This window comes from Pseudophryne corroboree, chromosome 7, assembly GCF_028390025.1.
Source record: "Pseudophryne corroboree isolate aPseCor3 chromosome 7, aPseCor3.hap2, whole genome shotgun sequence".
Lineage (NCBI taxonomy): Eukaryota > Metazoa > Chordata > Amphibia > Anura > Myobatrachidae > Pseudophryne > Pseudophryne corroboree.
In genome coordinates this window covers 345,678,887-345,699,056 of record NC_086450.1, presented here as the reverse complement: position 1 = coordinate 345,699,056, position 20,170 = coordinate 345,678,887, and the positions used below count along the sequence as shown (strand labels likewise).

At 45.3% G+C, this 20,170-nt stretch overlaps 1 protein-coding gene across 2 annotated transcripts in view; it reads left to right on the top strand.

Moving 5' to 3' along the window:
- The window catches only part of LOC134945236 (palmitoleoyl-protein carboxylesterase notum2-like), a 157,596-nt gene extending 138,652 nt beyond the window's left edge, over positions 1-18,944 (top strand). For both annotated transcript variants that reach the window (XM_063934398.1, XM_063934397.1), the window contains 4 exons: positions 9,445-9,545; positions 11,581-11,728; positions 13,826-13,873; positions 16,458-18,944. In XM_063934398.1, the coding sequence (XP_063790468.1) occupies positions 9,445-9,545; positions 11,581-11,728; positions 13,826-13,873; positions 16,458-16,761 (601 nt within the window). In that variant the 3' untranslated portion in view covers positions 16,762-18,944. The remainder of the gene's footprint in view (positions 1-9,444; positions 9,546-11,580; positions 11,729-13,825; positions 13,874-16,457) is intronic.
- The last annotated feature ends 1,226 nt before the right edge of the window (positions 18,945-20,170 follow it).

Here is a 20,170-nt window from a genome sequence, read left to right as displayed (position 1 = left end):
CATTAGGGTCGCACACGGGACCTGGAGCGCAGTATGACAAGATCACATGGTGAGCGGTTCACGGGAGGATGACCCGCAGAGCCCGGTCGTGTATGTTGTGGTGGGGGGGTCCACTCTTAAGCCCCCTGTTTAAGATCTCCCGGGGATACCGCTGGGATCGCCCAAAGGGCCGCGTCGGTCGTCTATATGGGCGTAAGAGATGGTGCCCTGAGGGCGTCCGTATTCGTGGGCCCCCGCTTGTGTGTCAGCCAGCAGTGGCGAATGAATAAGAGGGGGAGAGCAGGCGTCGGGCAGTGTGTCCCCTTTGGTGCTGAGCGCAGCGGCACCCCGTCGTCTGTGCGAGGGAGGCAGTGCAGCCAGATGGGGGGATGGCGACTGTGGGGTGAGCTTGGACCATAAAGGTCTATTCTGATGGAGCTCAGACTTGGTGTAGTACTGCGAGTCTGGGGAGAGCAGGTGAAGGGACACACAGTTACACAGGTTCCGGGCTGCGTGCTCCTCTGACCCCAGCTGCAATGTGGGACTCTGTTGTGTGTCTATACCCACTGGCCCCGGAGTGTGGTCCTGAGCGAGGGCACCTGCGGCGCTACCAGGGAACCTATTGCTAAGCTATGCCTCTGCCAAGATGGCCGTCGCTGCTCCCTCCGTCTCGTCTAGCAGGCTGGGGATGTGAGCAGGGCAGGACATAGGCTCCCCAAGGGCCGGCGATGTGATGACCCGTGGGCAACTTTCTCCCGTTTGTCAGGGCAGCGGGGAGAGAACGCAGCGGTGAGATGCCGGGAGACACCGGCGTGTGACTCACCCGCCGTACGAGGCCGCCTCCGTCCGCCGCTCCGAGCTCCGTCCTCCCGTCCCACCTGCCGAGGGCCCCAGGGAGCTCCGGTTCAGAGGGTATCTCTCTCCGTCCGCTGGTGTTCTACGACGAGGTAAGCAGTAGCCGCCTCCCGGGCAACGCCGTCCGTAGGCCGCAGGGCCGTGCTGAGTAGGGGAGGGGAAGCCGTACTCCAGCCCCCGGCTTCTGCTGGAGGGGAAGGCCGCAACCCGCAGGTACCCTTAAAAGGGCTCCTCGGCTCCGCAACCGATGCCCCTCGTCCTGGGTGGTAAAGGGCACAGGGATCTGTGTCTATGTACCCGTGGGGTACAGCAAAACCCTGCAGAAAGATACTTTATATGTGGGGCTGCAGGAGCTCACAAGAAATGCTTCTTCACAGCACACCAGCCAGGCCACGCCCCCTAACCGTGGTTTTTTTTTCTTTCTTCTTCATTCATACATACTACGACATCTCTTTATCAACCAGTCTATATTAGCAGCAGACACAGTACAGTACGGTAGTTCACGGCTGTGGCTACCTCTGTGTCGGCACTCGGCAGTCCGTCCATAATTGTATACCACCTAACCGTGGTTTTTTTTTCTTTCTTCTTCATTCATACATACTACGACATCTCTTTATCAACCAGTCTATATTAGCAGCAGACACAGTACAGTACGGTAGTTCACGGCTGTGGCTACCTCTGTGTCGGCACTCGGCAGTCCGTCCATAATTGTATACCACCTAACCGTGGTTTTTTTTTCTTTCTTCTTTATACATACATACTACGACATCTCTTTATCAACCAGTCTATATTAGCAGCAGACACAGTACAGTACGGTAGTTCACGGCTGTGGCTACCTCTGTGTCGGCACTCGGCAGTCCGTCCATAATTGTATACCACCTAACCGTGGTTTTTTTTTCTTTCTTCTTCATACATACATACTACGACATCTCTTTATCAACCAGTCTATATTAGCAGCAGACACAGTACAGTACGGTAGTTCACGGCTGTGGCTACCTCTGTGTCGGCACTCGGCAGTCCGTCCATAATTGTATACCACCTACCCGTGGTTTTTTTTTCTTTCTTCTTCATACATACATACTACTACATCTCTTTATCAACCAGTCTATATTAGCAGCAGACACAGTACAGTACGGTAGTTCACGGCTGTGGCTACCTCTGTGTCGGCACTCGGCAGTCCGTCCATAATTGTATACCACCTACCCGTGGTTTTTTTTTCTTTCTTCTTCATACATACATACTACGACATCTCTTTATCAACCAGTCTATATTAGCAGCAGACACAGTACAGTACGGTAGTTCACGGCTGTGGCTACCTCTGTGTCGGCACTCGGCAGTCCGTCCATAATTGTATACCACCTAACCGTGGTTTTTTTTTCTTTCTTCTTCATACATACATACTACGACATCTCTTTATCAACCAGTCTATATTAGCAGCAGACACAGTACGGTAGTTCACGGCTGTAGCTACCTCTGTGTCGGCACTCGGCAGTCCGTCCATAATTGTATACTAGTATCCATCCATCTCCATTGTTTACCTGAGGTGCCTTTTAGTTGTGCCTATTAAAATATGGAGAACAAAAATGTTGAGGTTCCAAAATTAGGGAAAGATCAAGATCCACTTCCACCTCGTGCTGAAGCTGCTGCCACTAGTCATGGCCGAGACGATGAAATGCCAGCAACGTCGTCTGCCAAGGCCGATGCCCAATGTCATAGTACAGAGCATGTCAAATCCAAAACACCAAATATCAGTAAAAAAAGGACTCCAAAACCTAAAATAAAATTGTCGGAGGAGAAGCGTAAACTTGCCAATATGCCATTTACCACACGGAGTGGCAAGGAACGGCTGAGGCCCTGGCCTATGTTCATGGCTAGTGGTTCAGCTTCACATGAGGATGGAGGCACTCAGCCTCTCGCTAGAAAAATGAAAAGACTCAAGCTGGCAAAAGCAGTAGCACCGCAAAGAACTGTGCGTTCTTCGAAATCCCAAATCCACAAGGAGAGTCCAATTGTGTCGGTTGCGATGCCTGACCTTCCCAACACTGGACGTGAAGAGCATGCGCCTTCCACCATTTGCACGCCCCCTGCAAGTGCTGGAAGGAGCACCCGCAGTCCAGTTCCTGATAGTCAGATTGAAGATGTCAGTGTTGAAGTACACCAGGATGAGGAGGATATGGGTGTTGCTGGCGCTGGGGAGGAAATTGACCAGGAGGATTCTGATGGTGAGGTGGTTTGTTTAAGTCAGGCACCCGGGGAGACACCTGTTGTCCGTGGGAGGAATATGGCCGTTGACATGCCTGGTGAAAATACCAAAAAAATCAGCTCTTCGGTGTGGAACTATTTCAACAGAAATGCGGACAACAGGTGTCAAGCCGTGTGTTCCCTTTGTCAAGCTGTAATAAGTAGGGGTAAGGACGTTAACCACCTCGGAACATCCTCCCTTATACGTCACCTGCAGCGCATTCATAATAAGTCAGTGACAAGTTCAAAAACTTTGGGTGACAGCGGAAGCAGTCCACTGACCAGTAAATCCCTTCCTCTTGTAACCAAGCTCACGCAAACCACCCCACCAACTCCCTCAGTGTCAATTTCCTCCTTCCCCAGGAATGCCAATAGTCCTGCAGGCAATGTCACTGGCAATTCTGACGAGTCCTCTCCTGCCTGGGATTCCTCCGATGCATCCTTGCGTGTAACGCCTACTGCTGCTGGCGCTGCTGTTGTTGCTGCTGGGAGTCGATGGTCATCCCAGAGGGGAAGTCGTAAGCCCACTTGTACTACTTCCAGTAAGCAATTGACTGTTCAACAGTCCTTTGCGAGGAAGATGAAATATCACAGCAGTCATCCTGCTGCAAAGCGGATAACTGAGGCCTTGACAACTATGTTGGTGTTAGACGTGCGTCCGGTATCCGCCGTTAGTTCACAGGGAACTAGACAATTTATTGAGGCAGTGTGCCCCCGTTACCAAATACCATCTAGGTTCCACTTCTCTAGGCAGGCGATACCGAGAATGTACACGGACCTCAGAAAAAGACTCACCAGTGTCCTAAAAAATGCAGTTGTACCCAATGTCCACTTAACCACGGACATGTGGACAAGTGGAGCAGGGCAGGGTCAGGACTATATGACTGTGACAGCCCACTGGGTAGATGTATGGACTCCCGCCGCAAGAACAGCAGCGGCGGCACCAGTAGCAGCATCTCGCAAACGCCAACTCTTTCCTAGGCAGGCTACGCTTTGTATCACCGGTTTCCAGAATACGCACACAGCTGAAAACCTCTTACGGCAACTGAGGAAGATCATCGCGGAATGGCTTACCCCAATTGGACTCTCCTGTGGATTTGTGGCATCGGACAACGCCAGCAATATTGTGTGTGCATTAAATATGGGCAAATTCCAGCACGTCCCATGTTTTGCACATACCTTGAATTTGGTGGTGCAGAATTATTTAAAAAACGACAGGGGCGTGCAAGAGATGCTGTCGGTGGCCAGAAAAATTGCGGGACACTTTCGGCGTACAGGCACCACGTACAGAAGACTGGAGCACCACCAAAAACTACTGAACCTGCCCTGCCATCATCTGAAGCAAGAAGTGGTAACGAGGTGGAATTCAACCCTCTATATGCTTCAGAGGTTGGAGGAGCAGCAAAAGGCCATTCAAGCCTATACAATTGAGCACGATATAGGAGGTGGAATGCACCTGTCTCAAGCGCAGTGGAGAATGATTTCAACGTTGTGCAAGGTTCTGATGCCCTTTGAACTTGCCACACGTGAAGTCAGTTCAGACACTGCCAGCCTGAGTCAGGTCATTCCCCTCATCAGGCTTTTGCAGAAGAAGCTGGAGACATTGAAGGAGGAGCTAACACGGAGCGATTCCGCTAGGCATGTGGGACTTGTGGATGGAGCCCTTAATTCGCTTAACAAGGATTCACGGGTGGTCAATCTGTTGAAATCAGAGCACTACATTTTGGCCACCGTGCTCGATCCTAGATTTAAAGCCTACCTTGGATCTCTCTTTCCGGCAGACACAAGTCTGCTGGGGTTGAAAGACCTGCTGGTGAGAAAATTGTCAAGTCAAGCGGAACGCGACCTGTCAACATCTCCTCCTTCACATTCTCCCGCAACTGGGGGTGCGAGGAAAAGGCTCAGAATTCCGAGCCCACCCGCTGGCGGTGATGCAGGGCAGTCTGGAGCGACTGCTGATGCTGACATCTGGTCCGGACTGAAGGACCTGACAACGATTACGGACATGTCGTCTACTGTCACTGCATATGATTCTCTCACCATTGAAAGAATGGTGGAGGATTATATGAGTGACCGCATCCAAGTAGGCACGTCACACAGTCCATACTTATACTGGCAGGAAAAAGAGGCAATTTGGAGGCCATTGCACAAACTGGCTTTATTCTACCTAAGTTGCCCTCCCACAAGTGTGTACTCCGAAAGAGTGTTTAGTGCCGCCGCTCACCTTGTCAGCAATCGGCGTACGAGGTTACATCCAGAAAATGTGGAGAAGATGATGTTCATTAAAATGAATTATAATCAATTCCTCCGCGGAGACATTGACCAGCAGCAATTGCCTCCACAAAGTACACAGGGAGCTGAGATGGTGGATTCCAGTGGGGACGAATTGATAATCTGTGAGGAGGGGGATGTACACGGTGATATATCGGAGGGTGATGATGAGGTGGACATTTTGCCTCTGTAGAGCCAGTTTGTGCAAGGAGAGATTAATTGCTTCTTTTTTGGGGGGGGTCCAAACCAACCCGTCATATCAGTCACAGTCGTGTGGCAGACCCTGTCACTGAAATGATGGGTTGGTTAAAGTGTGCATGTCCTGTTTTGTTTATACAACATAAGGGTGGGTGGGAGGGCCCAAGGACAATTCCATCTTGCACCTCTTTTTTCTTTTCTTTTTCTTTGCGTCATGTGCTGTTTGGGGAGGGTTTTTTGGAAGGGACATCCTGCGTGACACTGCAGTGCCACTCCTAAATGGGCCCGGTGTTTGTGTCGGCCACTAGGGTCGCTAATCTTACTCACACAGTCAGCTACCTCATTGCGCCTCTTTTTTTCTTTGCGTCATGTGCTGATTGGGGAGGGTTTTTTGGAAGGGACATCCTGCGTGACACTGCAGTGCCACTCCTAAATGGGCCCGGTGTTTGTGTCGGCCACTAGGGTCGCTAATCTTACTCACACAGTCAGCTACCTCATTGCGCCTCTTTTTTTCTTTGCGTCATGTGCTGATTGGGGAGGGTTTTTTGGAAGGGACATCCTGCGTGACACTGCAGTGCCACTCCTAAATGGGCCCGGTGTTTGTGTCGGCCACTAGGGTCGCTAATCTTACTCACACAGTCAGCTACCTCATTGCGCCTCTTTTTTTCTTTGCGTCATGTGCTGATTGGGGAGGGTTTTTTGGAAGGGACATCCTGCGTGACACTGCAGTGCCACTCCTAAATGGGCCCGGTGTTTGTGTCGGCCACTAGGGTCGCTAATCTTACTCACACAGTCAGCTACCTCATTGCGCCTCTTTTTTTCTTTGCGTCATGTGCTGATTGGGGAGGGTTTTTTGGAAGGGACATCCTGCGTGACACTGCAGTGCCACTCCTAAATGGGCCCGGTGTTTGTGTCGGCCACTAGGGTCGCTAATCTTACTCACACAGTCAGCTACCTCATTGCGCCTCTTTTTTTCTTTGCGTCATGTGCTGATTGGGGAGGGTTTTTTGGAAGGGACATCCTGCGTGACACTGCAGTGCCACTCCTAAATGGGCCCGGTGTTTGTGTCGGCCACTAGGGTCGCTAATCTTACTCACACAGTCAGCTACCTCATTGCGCCTCTTTTTTTCTTTGCGTCATGTGCTGATTGGGGAGGGTTTTTTGGAAGGGACATCCTGCGTGACACTGCAGTGCCACTCCTAAATGGGCCCGGTGTTTGTGTCGGCCACTAGGGTCGCTTATCTTACTCACACAGTCAGCTACCTCATTGCGCCTCTTTTTTTCTTTGCGTCATGTGCTGATTGGGGAGGGTTTTTTGGAAGGGACATCCTGCGTGACACTGCAGTGCCACTCCTAGATGGGCCAGGTGTTTGTGTCGGCCACTAGTGTCGCTTAGCTTAGTCATCCAGCGACCTTGGTGCAAATTTTAGGACTAAAAATAATATTGTGAGGTATTCAGAATAGACTGAAAATGAGTGGAAATTATGGTTTTTGAGGTTAATAATAATATGGGATCAAAATGACCCCCAAATTCTATGATTTAAGCTGTTTTTTAGTGTTTTTTAAAAAAAACACCCGAATCCAAAACACACCCGAATCCGACAAAAAAAATTCGGTGAGGTTTTGCCAAAACGCGGTCGAACCCAAAACACGGCCGCGGAACCGAACCCAAAACCAAAACACAAAACCCGAAAAATTTCAGGCGCTCATCTCTAATTTCCAGTCTATTCTGAACACCTCACACCTCACAATACTATTTTTAGTCCTAAAATTTGCACCGAGGTCGTTGGATGACTAAGCTAAGTGACCCAAGTGGCCGACACAAACACCAGGCCCATCTAGGAGTGGCACTGCAGTGTCAGACAGGATGGCACTTCAAAAAATAGTCCCCAAACAGCACATGATGCAAAGAAAAAAAGAGGTGCACCAAGGTCGCTGGATGGCAAAGCTAAGCGACCCAAGTGGCCGACACAAACACCTGGCCCATCTAGGAGTGGCACTGCAGTGTCAGACAGGATGGCACTTCAAAAAATAGTCCCCAAACAGCACATGATGCAAAGAAAAAAAGAGGTGCACCAAGGTCGCTGGATGGCTAAACTAAGCGACCCAAGTGGCCGACACAAACACCTGGCCCATCTAGGAGTGGCACTGCAGTGTCAGAAAGGATGGCAGATTTAAAAAATAGTCCCCAAACAGCACATGATGCAAAGAAAAATGAAATAAATTATATGCCAGTAATACATCAATAGCAATGGCCTACTGTACCATACTGCTATATATTATATACTGGTGGTCAGCAAAATTATGCACTGTCCTCCTACTATATATACTGCGCACAACTAAAATGCACCACAGGTATGGATGGATAGTATACTTGACGACACAGAGGTAGGTAGAGCAGTGGACTACTGTACCGTACTGCTATATATTATATACTGGTGGTCAGCAAAATTATGCACTGTCCTCCTACTATATATACTGCGCACAACTTAAATGCACCACAGGTATGGATGGATAGTATACTTGACGACACAGAGGTAGGTAGAGCAGTGGACTACTGTACCGTACTGCTATATATTATATACTGGTGGTCAGCAAAATTATGCACTGTCCTCATACTATATATACTGCGCACAACTTAAATGCACCACAGGTATGGATGGATAGTTTACTTGACGACACAGAGGTAGGTAGAGCAGTGGACTACTGTACCGTACTGCTATATATTATATACTGATGGTCAGCACAATTATGCACTGTCCTCCTACTATATATACTGCGCACAACTTAAATGCACCAAAGGTATGGATGGATAGTATACTTGACGACACAGAGGTAGGTAGAGCAGTGGCCTACTGTACCGTACTGCTATATATTATATACTGCTGGTCAGCAAAATTATGCACTGTCCTCCTACTATATATACTGCGCACAACTAAAATGCACCACAGTTATGGATGCATAGTATACTTGATGACACAGAGGTAGAGCAGTGGACTACTGTACCGTACTGTAATATATATACTGGTGGTCACAGCAAAATTCTGCACTGTCCTCCTACTATATACTACAATGCAGCACAGATATGGAGCATTTTTCAGGCAGATAACGTATAATACTGGTGGTCACTGGTCAGCAAAACTCTGCACTGTTCTCCTACTATATAATACTGGTGGTCCCCAGTCCCCACAATAAAGCACACTGAGCACAGATATTTGCAGCACACTGAGCACATATATTTGCAGCACACTGAGCACAGATATTTGCAGCACACTGAACACAACTGAGAGAACGCTGCACACGTCCTCTCCCTATCATCTCCAATGCACGAGTGAAAATGGCGGCGACGCGCGGCTCCTTATATAGAATACGAATCTCGCGAGAATCCGACAGCGGGATGATGACGTTCGGGCGCGCTCGGGTTAACTGAGCAAGGCGGGAGGATCCGAGTCTGCCTCGGAACCGTGTAAAATGGGTGAAGTTCGGGGGGGTTTGGATTCCGAGGAACCGAACCCGCTCATCACTAGTGTATATGCACCCCTGTAACCTACTATACAGAAATAGTACAAATGACACAAATGACTGTAAGGTTACTTATTAGTTTCCTTACAGGAATACATACTATTTACCGATGGCTGGGATCCCGGCTGTCATGATCCCGACAGCGGGATCCCGGCCACCAGTATGCCGGCAGCGGGGCGAGCGCACAGGATCTCTTCTCCCTCTATGGGTGTGGTGGACATCCATGGAGGGAGAAAAGACTGTGGTGCCGGTATTCTGGCGGTGGTATTTCACCGCCTGTCTCAGGAATTCGTCGTCAGCACTGTGACCGCCCGGATCCCTGACAGGCAGAGTCGTGATCGCCTCCCTCCTCACATGTACCTGTCCTCTTTCCTGCAGGCTGTGGAATGGTGTACTCCCGGATAACTGCAGGCAGCAGTATAAGAGAGAGGACAAGTGGCAGTGTTTTTATGGACCCAAGTCATACACATCAATGAAATGTGAGTATCCCAGGATTGGTTGTAATTGAAATACATTGTTGGTTATTGGTAAATATAGGTTGTAGTGTAGGTCATTTAACCAATATTCACCATCTGAAATGACGGATTGGGATCGTAATGCCGGAGCCGGCATTACGAGCAGTGTTGGGATTACGGTGTCGGTATTTCGACTGCCGGGATCCTGACCGGATCCCGAAATGACAAAACAGTCTGGCTCTAATGGTGCTATTAATGACAAGATTAGATAATTAAAATGGAAAATATAATTTTTGCTTTAAAAAAAAATCTGCTTTCAGCCTTATCTAAATTAGAAATGAAAATAATCTGTACTCTCCATGATATGCACTATAGTGTCTTTATATACAGTAAGTTGGAACGGGTTGGGTTGACAGTCAGTTTGTTGACAGTCAGTTTGTTGACAATGTTTACTATGTTGATATCCATCATGTAGTGTCGACATTGTGAATGTGAACAGAGTCATTGTTTAATTTTATTTTTTTAGTACATCTCAGTTGAAATACTCAAATATTGTTTGCGCATATGCAATGATTGACAGATAAAGTCTACCCACAAAGCGGGGGCAACATTTGATTGTAGGCAGTTGTGGAAAATATGCTGCAAAGTAAGTAATGCTTGCAAAAATTGAAGGACCCCAAACATACAGCCAATGTGATTAAGAACTATCTTCAGCATAAAGAAGAACAAGAAGTCCTGGAAGTAATGATATGGCCTCCACAGAGCCCCATTCTCAACATCATCAAGTCATGTCTTGGATTATAAGAAGAGACAGAAGGAGTTGAGCTAGCCCACATCCACAGAAGGTCTGTGGTTAGTTCTCCAAGATGTTTCCTGCCGAGTTCCTTCAAAAACTGTGTGCAAGTGTACCTAGAAGAATTGATGCTGTTTTGAAGGCAAAAGGGTGGTCACACCAACTATTGATATGATTTAGACTTCTATTCTGTTAAGTAATTTTTTACATTTTATTAATTGATAAAAATAAACTATTTACACTTCTATTTTTGAAAGCATTCTTACTTTGCAGCATTTTTTCCACACCTGCCTAAAACTTTTGCAGTGTTGTGTATATATATATATATATATATATATATATAGTAGCAAATATCCGGCACTAGTATGACAAAAATAAAGTTAAGCGCTCAGGTGCCCTCCAAGGGTACCATGTCCCAATGTATACAATCGGATTGTCGGCACTCAGAGACTGTACTTAGCTGCAAAAACATGCTTTAATTTTCAACGTTTCGGGCCTCCGCCCGTCGTCAGGAATAGCAAACGACGGGCGGAGCTATTCCTGATGACGGGCGGAGGCCCGAAACGTTGAAAATTAAAGCACGTTTTTGCAGCTAAGTACAGTCTCTGAGTGCCGCCAATCCGATTGTCTATATATATATATATATATATATACACACACACACACACACTTTCTGGTACTTACAAGTCCTAGCTATGTACAAAACACACATATTTAGTATATTCTATTCTATACACACACACATATTGTGTGTACTGTGTGTATATATATATATATATATATATATATATATATGTATATATGTGTATATATATATATATATATATACATACATATATAGCCTACTTATCATATGGCGCCCCAGTTTTCCTACTTAGAATGGAGTGCCCACGATTCTCCGGGTGCGTGATATTTACATAAAAGTTGCGACTCCCATATCTGAAAATCCGGTATCCAAAATATTTTGCAATCCTAACTTCTTTGAGCGCGACCACGATGGTGATACACACACACACACACACACACACACACACACACACACACACACACACACACACACACACACACACACACACACACACACACACACACAATATGTATGCTAATGTGTTTATTTCTTAGCCAATAAACGATACCAAACAATACAATCGTGTAAACAACAAATCAATGAATCAATATAGATATCTGACAGCAAGTTGCTTTTGGCTTGTTTGTGTTTTGTACTTTTATCTTTATGTCTCAGTCATTGCTATGATTGTGTTTCAGCCCCTATCTTTGTGGTTCAGTGGCTCTATGATGTGGAACAGCTAAGAATAGAAAACATCCAGCCGGACTTCCAATTCATGACAGCAAATCAGTGGAACAACATACAAAGCATTGGAAGAGAACTTAAGAAATCTCTGCGTGAAGTCCCGTAAGAGATAAACCTGTTTCTAGATGAAAGAAATGAGAGGAACTTCACTGGCATTCAGCCATAGTGATCAATGGGGGTGATTCCGAGTTGTTCGCTCGCTAGCTGCTTTTAGCAGCATTGCACACGCCAAGCTGCCGCCCTCTGGGAGTGTATCTTAGCTTAGCAGAAGTGCGAACGAAAGATTAGCAGAATTGCGAATAGAAATTTCTTAGCAGTTTCTGAGTAGCTCGACACTTACTCAGCCATTGCGACCAGCTCAGTCCTTTTCGTTCCTGGTTTGACGTCACAAACACACCCAGCGTTTGCTCAACCACTCCCCCGTTTCTCCAGCCACTCCTGCGTTTTGCAACTCGAACGCCTGCGTTTTTCCGCACACTCCCATAAAACGGCCAGTTTCCGCCCAGAAACACCCACATCCTGTCAATCACACTACGATCAGCACAGCGATGAAAAAGCTTTGTTATGCCGTGAGTAAAATACCTAACTTTTGTGTAAAATAACTAAGCGCATGCGCTCTGCGAACCTTGCGCATGCGCAGTAAGCGACTAATCGCAGTATAGCGAAAATCGACAACGAGAGAATAACTCGGAATGACTCCCAATGTCACTGGTCTGTATGTATGGGGAAACAGGAAAGCATAGAAAGGTTACAATGCACACCGGGCTTTACTTTTCTATATAAGGGGTATAAGAGAATCAATGAATACTGCTTCTATGACAGCTGATATATTTGTCAGTTATCATTCCTTCTATGCCATATGGCTTATCTACTATTGAATTTAGGTGCAAAAAGTGCAGTATATCATATCAAGTGATCAGACGCTTGCCTTCATATGTAAGTAAGCAGAAACAAGCACATTGCCAGGTTGCTGTGTATCAGTGTAACTTTTACACCTAAATGGAGTGTAAGTCAAAGAGGCCCAATATCTACCGCTGCCAGCAAGCGAGTGTTCTGGACTAGTAAAGACTGAAGCGGAGTGTGAGTAATGTACTTGATGAGACCCATGATTTCTGTCAATCATATATATCACTGTGTTAGTGACGATGTTAGTGATGCTGACAGAAATAACACAATGCTCTGAGCAAGTCAGCACCTGCCTAATATCCAGGGCCAGTCTAAGGCAGTGATTCCCAACCTCAGTGATCAAAGAACAATACCAGGCCAGCATTTAGTGATAACAACGCTTGAGCATAGATGGTTATCTTGGTCTGCAAATCATGTGCTTACCTCTAAAAATGTAAATGCGCAAGCAAAAACTGGCACGTGACAACTAATGCACGTGACATACAGTAACTAACCTGCATTTCAACTGCAATTTGCACATTAGTAAACGAGTCTTATAGATTATAACTGATTATGGGGGTCATTCCGAGTTGTTCGCTCGCTACGGATTTTTCGCAGCGCAGCGATTATGGCAGAACATGGCTAATCTGTGCATGCGTATGCACTGCAATGTACAGTCGTGTCGTACAAGTACAAAGAGCTTTGTGGTTTTGCACAGGTTCTACGAAGCTTCCAGTCGCACTGGCAGACACAAGGAGATTGACAGGAAGTGGGCGTGGCCGGGCGTTTGCTGGGCGGGTATCTGACGTCAATACAGGGACCTTCGTCGCAGCAATCATCACACAGAATAAGTAACTACAGGGCTGGTCTTGTTCTGCACAAAATGTGTTTGCTGCCGCTCGGCTGCACAGGCGTTCGCACTCCTGCAAAGGAAAAATACACTCCCCAGTGGGCGGGGACTATGCGTTTGCACGGCTGCTAAAAGTAGCTAGCGAGCGATCAACTCGGAATGAGGGCCTATACCTAGTTATGGTTGCTATAATACAGTATATCTAATCAGTGACACATACAGTAAGAATTACACACATCTGTGGCTGACTTCATGTCTGCATTTCACCGGGATTTAATCAGCCAAAGAAACTTTGTCATTCATATGTGTCCCTGATTAAAGGAATATTATAGCAGCCCTACTGTATACCTATTAATACTTTACTGTCATGTTTTACTGTCTTTGTGGCTTATTATATAGAGTACAAGATGATAAGAAAATATACCTTTAACAAACATGTTTCCTTTAATCTCTTCCATTTACAGGGCAGTGTTTGCTCCAGCCTGCTTCTCCCACACACTTATTACCAAAAGGTAAGAGAATAAAGGCATTCCAGTCATTCTACATGTTCTTTGGATCACAGAAACCTGTTCTGCCTTAGAGGAAAATAAAACCTATTCATTTGTATAGTACATTGTGTGTTTCTGCTTATTCATTTATACTGTATACTTATGTTAATTAACCATATGGGCCTAAGCCATTATGTACAGAAAGTCTAATTTAATGACACAGGAACACTTGACGGCAGGTAAGAACCACTTGGCCCATTTAGTCTGCCCATGTATACGCACATTAGGATTCATTTTTGTCGGGAGCAGCAGGGCCGTAACCAGGTGTGTGTGGAGGATGCACCACACACAGCGCTGCAAGGTAGGGGCATTGTTGGTGGCACTTATCAATTATATATTTGAATTACTTTTACTTGCAGCTTCCCCCCTTTTTGAAGCCCAGCATCTCCCGACCCTCCCTGTCTCCTACCTAGGGGGGTAATTCAGAGTTGATCTCAGCAGCAAATTTGTTAGCAGTTGGGCAAAACCATGTGCACTGCAGGGGGGCAGATGTAACATGTGCAGAGAGAGTTAGATTTGGGTTGGGTTATATTGTTTCTGTGCAGGGTAAATACTGGCTGCTTTATTTTTATACTTAGATTTCAGTTTGAACACACCCCGTTCAAATCTAACGCTCTCTGCACATGTTAAATCTGCCCCCCCCCCCCCCCCCTGCAGTGCACATGGTTTTATCCAACTGCTAACAAAGTTGCTGCTGCGATCAACTCTGAATTAGGCACTAGACCACTTCTGTCACTAATACATACACAACATTCATGAACTCAACTTGAGATTTCTTCTGAGTAGGGTGTTTGATTAGAATTTAACAGGTTATAGGTTTGAATCCTGGGTGTGGCGGTATGTTGAAATGTGTTATTTAATAAACAACAAGCTCTCAAGTTAAGTGCACGAATGTAGTATAAAGAGGATTTGTGTCCAAATCCATTTTCTCGCAGTGGTCTATAAATGTGTATTATCGCTCTATCTATCTATCTATCTATCTATCTATCTATCTATCTATCTATCTATCTATCTATCTATCTATCTATCTATCATCTATCTCTCTCTCTATATACATTTTTATATATATATATATATATATATATATATATAAAACGAGCAAAAAGGACTGCGGCACTCAGAGACTTGATGCAAAATTCTTAGTGTATTAAAACAAACATCTGATATCCAACGTTTCGGGGTTGGCACACCCCTTTGTCAAGGAGAAACAGCATATAAATCTGAAACGTTAACTAAGTTAAGAGCGTTGTCTCTGCTTTATTGATTTGCTGTACAAGTCCTGAGTGAGTGCCGCCGGAATACAACTAGATTACATACACGTGAGTGACGGAGGGCACCCGGGCGTTCTACACTTAAGACAGTGAGTGCTGGTAATTTGTCTTAACTATATATATATATATATATATATATATATATAGTCACAGAGTTATTGCATCGAGTTCACGGGAATCTTGCAAAGTGCATACACCTTTGCATCACAAATGATGGAAATCCTATGGAAGATGTTATTTGTTATTATTCCAAATAAATAAAATGTTGTTGAAAACTTCATTAATTTCATTTCTTGAAAATATGTATTATGCATTATTGCCTGTGTCCAGACTTTAAGGACACCCTATATATATATATATATATATATATATATATATATATATATCAGGGGCGGATTGGGGAAAAAAAGCGGCCCTGGAAAAAAATTTGTACTAGTGGCCCCACATGGGCAGCGCCAGAGGTGTAAGGTCTAGCCATGGGCCATGGCAGCAGCACCCTCCCCCCAAGACTTTCCAGATAGTGGGCATGTCCAGCATCAAGGGGGAAGTTAAAAAGAAATAAAATTAAATATTATGAGCACATTATATGATACACCTTTAGAATTTAGGAAACTATATAATTCTTTAGAAAGATATATTTTTTTGCTTATTACACCAACCGTATCCCAATCACTATTCACTCAATCTTATATGTCAGCCAAGCAGGCAGACAGAGCATACACTAGATCATCTGCAATCACAGGCTAAGTGGCAAAGTCATTTTCATATATGCAAATTATTTTGCATCTTATTCATTATGTCTATAAATGGGACCACGTGTCCTCAAACAAAACAGGCCCCGCGGGTGCATCGACCCACCGGGAAGCTTCCCTGTAAGCCCTATATCCAATCCGCCTATCGGTATATTTTCGGATTGTGGGAAGAAACTGGAGTATCCGGAGGAAACCCACATAAGCACAAGGACAATATACAGGGCTGTGGTGTGAATCAAACCCTGGACTTCAGTGCTGTGAAGCAGTAATGCTAACCATTACACCATCCGTAATGCCCAACATAGCTGATGTTCGTAACATACCACATTATCATTGGTATTGCAGAATACAATTAATGCAGAACATTTATGAAAGCTGGGGTGTACTCATTTTTCTAGTATACTTTAAATAATGCAAGATTGGTTACAATTATCACTTCTTTTGCATTACTTTTTATAAATGTTTGCTGATAACCTCTCTGTTGTTTTAAACACTATATAACACATTATCATGTCTCTTTCACAGCAATTGGTTGGAGTATCAGGTGAAGGGAGTGAGCTTAGCTCGAGCATTACAATGCTGGGAGAAAAGCCTTCAAGAACGAAGGGGACCCAAGACTGCTATCCGTGGATGTCCCTTTCATTTGATAGACAACTGTCAATGGCCTCACTGCAACCCCACATGCCCAGCCCTTCATGATCCTGTGACAGGCCAGGAAGTGACATTATTACAGATGTTCCTCAGGCTGAACCTGGAAAACCAGAAGAGAGGGCAAGAGCCCAAAGGAGACCTAAATCAGCTAATGGCAATGCTGAGACACAGTGGTTAATGAGAGTACTAGGTCATATGCTTATCAGTTATTTATAATGACCAGCCCATATCCATAGCAAACCCCCCCCCCCCCTCCCCCCATCCTGTTTAGACACTATGTGCGGAAAGAAAGGAGCCCCGATTATAATGTAGCGTCTGAGGCTAAGTAATAATGTAGAGTCTTGGGATAAGTACATAAGTATACAAGGCAGTTTTACTCTGCTCACTATGCTCGGTCCATTTTGTGGTAGACAGAGAAGATACACACACTGGGGGGATTCTGAGCTGGGAGCAAAGCAAAAAAAAGCAAGTCATTTTGTATCTGGAACAAACCATGTTGCAATGCAAGGGATGTGAATACATTTATTTTTTGCATGCAGGGTTAATACTGGCTGCTTTTGCATGTAGCCTACAATTGCTGGGCAGCTTTATTTGTACACAGCAATTTAGATAAGAGCTAGGACATGACCCTCCGAAATCTAAATCTCTCTGCACGTGTTACATCTGCCCCACCTGAAGGGCAGCATGGTTTTTCCAAGGTGCAAAGTTACTTGCTCTTCTTCGCCTTACCCCCAAATCAGCATCAGTCCCCATATGTCAGTGTCACTGAGTGGATTGTGGGCACCCTTGGCAATCCCCTTTGTGGTCCATCTTGATCACCCTTCACTTCGTGCTTTGTGTGGAGTGAGGCAGCAACTTCTATTATTGAGGATGTGGCCCTTGGCTGTGATATTATAGCTCAGTGCCAAGTCCCCAGTTCAGTACAAGCATGGAGGATAATCACCCACAGACCCAGAAGTGGCCGCGACTACTGGCGGTCGCCCATCTGCGACTATGCAAACATCGTTACAAAGCCCTTCCTTGGTGTACATCTGTGTGTCCGACTGAGCAGGGACTGAGACGCCCACTGTCATCATCCATAGACACTGAAATACCGATTGGTCCATCTTTGGAACTTGCAGCAGCCATATGGCAAGTGCAGTTTCTCTGGCCAAGTATGGCCTCCTCAGTGTCTGTGTACACAACCACTGTCACATATGCACCGCAACACTCCCATAGCATGCCCATAAGATGGACCATCTCTGTGTTTATCCACCTCCCAGTAACCGCCCAGGAATGCCTGGAGCTTTTCCAAGACATTTCTGATACTGTGCGTCTCAATCGCAACAGCCCTTGTGTGTCTACAAACTGTGTACCGCATGTGCCTCAGGAGTTTTAAGGCTTTTGCAAACTCGCAGTAGTAAACAAATTGCACAATGGTGTGAACATCGGCATTGTGTGTGACTAAGCATCAGGCCCAGAGTGATTGCCTCCTACAACCTGACAATACAGAAATGCCTTTGAACACTAGTTTCTGTCAGTTAAAAAGGGCTGAAGTAGGGACAGCAATCATCCATCAATGGTTATCAACCATTAATGGGTTGTCACAGATGATGTTTTTGTCATTGATGGTGGATAGTACAGGGGGGGGGGGGGGGGAATGGTGCTTAGCCCTGTTCCCAACAGCCCACTAAGCCTTCTCCTTTCCCTGACTAGCCTTCACATGCTATTTCCTCAACAGGCATGTCCATTGATGGATGCAAGCATCGATCGTTCTCCGTCAATGGATTCATGCCATGAATGTTAATCATCAACGGCCATCTCTAGGTTGAAGGGGAAGAAATTACATTTACTATATGAAGAAGCCAGTATGCAAGAGTTACTAATTTTCTCAACAGAATTCAAATCCCTAGTGCCCTTTTGTAATGTCGAAGTAAATGTAATGTCGCCTCCCTCTGCAGTGGCTGCAGCAGTCAGATGTTTGTCTCTCTATTACATAAGGAGCACATCATGCTGCATGGTACACATCATTTTTGCCTGTGCAGTACATGAGACAGGGCGAAGCATCGATAGCCATTTTTGGGCTGCCATGAGCAAATCACTAATTGACATGACGGATACAATCATCATGATGAGCGGACTCTCGCAATTATCCTATGTGTATCAACAAATATGAGTTGTCTAATTCACACAAGCCAGATAAAAGATAATTGCTAATTGGTTGTGTACCTAAATGCAATGTTAGTAAGGCAGCAGTACTATATTCAGATATTCTGTTTATACGTTAATTTGATTTCAACTATGATAGTTTTCCACTGATAAATGTAATTAACAATAATTAATATTAATGTTCAATTTAATTGTCAAGATATTGCTGTTCTTCCCCTTCATGTATTTCTGAATTGGAATAAAAAATATTTTTGTTGGTGTTACTTATTACTTATAATTGTGGATTTATGGAAATACTACAGGGTTAGATAAATTAAATGTGACAAGAATGATTTTAAAACTACATACTGAAATGAAGAAGAGTCTATATAGTACAGTATGATATCGTGCCAGCTGGCTTTATTACTATGAACATGTGGAACACTTCTGATTAGGATGCAGAGTACATACAATAAAGGTAAACACCTATGGGGGTCATTCTGAGTTGATCGCTCTCTAGTAACTTTTTGCAGCGCTGCGATCAGATGGTCGCCGCCTATGGGGGAGTGTATTTTAGCTTTGCGAGTGTGCGAATGCTTTTGCAGCTGACGGCACAAAAAAGTTTTTTGCAGTTTCGGAGTAGTTCTGGACTTACTCAGCCACTATGATCACTTCAGTCTTTTTGGTCCCGGAATTGATGTCGGACACCCGCCCTGCAAACGCTTGGACACGCCTGCATTTTTCCAAACACTCCCAGAAAACAGTCAGTTGACACCCATAAATGCCCTCGTTCTGTCAATCACCTTGCGATCGGCTGTGCGACTGGATTCTTCGTTAAATCTATCGCCCAGCACCGATCCTCTTTGTATCCTCTTTGTACCTTTGCACAATGCAGTGCATACGCCTGCGCAGTTTTGCCGAGATTTAACCTGAACTAGCGAGCGATCAACTCGGAATGACCCCCTATGAGAGCAGGGAAAAGTTGCACTAGCTTCAGATGAGTCGGCTCCTGACTAGACTGCCATGACCTGCAAAGATCCTGATGTATCTTATATACACATAAGGAAGAGGTACCAACACTAATGGGCCCTACACACTTGCCGGTGTGTGCGGCCGATATGAACAATCTCGTTCAGTAATGAATGATAAATTGTTCATATCGCTCAGTGTGTAGGCACCAACGATGAATGATGCACGTCCCCAAGATCGTTCATCGTTGGTGCCGAGTCGTTTATGCCTGCAAGTCAATCTGGACAATATCATTCATATTAGCATTAGAGATGTGCACCGGAAATTTTTCGTGTTTTGTGTTTTGGTTTTGTATTCGGTTCAGCGGCCGTGTTTTGGATTCGGACGCGTTTTGGCAAAACCTCCCTGAAAATTTTTTGGCGGATTCGGGTGTTTTTTTTCAAAAACCCCTCAAAAACAGCTTAAATCATAGAATTTGGGGGTCATTTTGA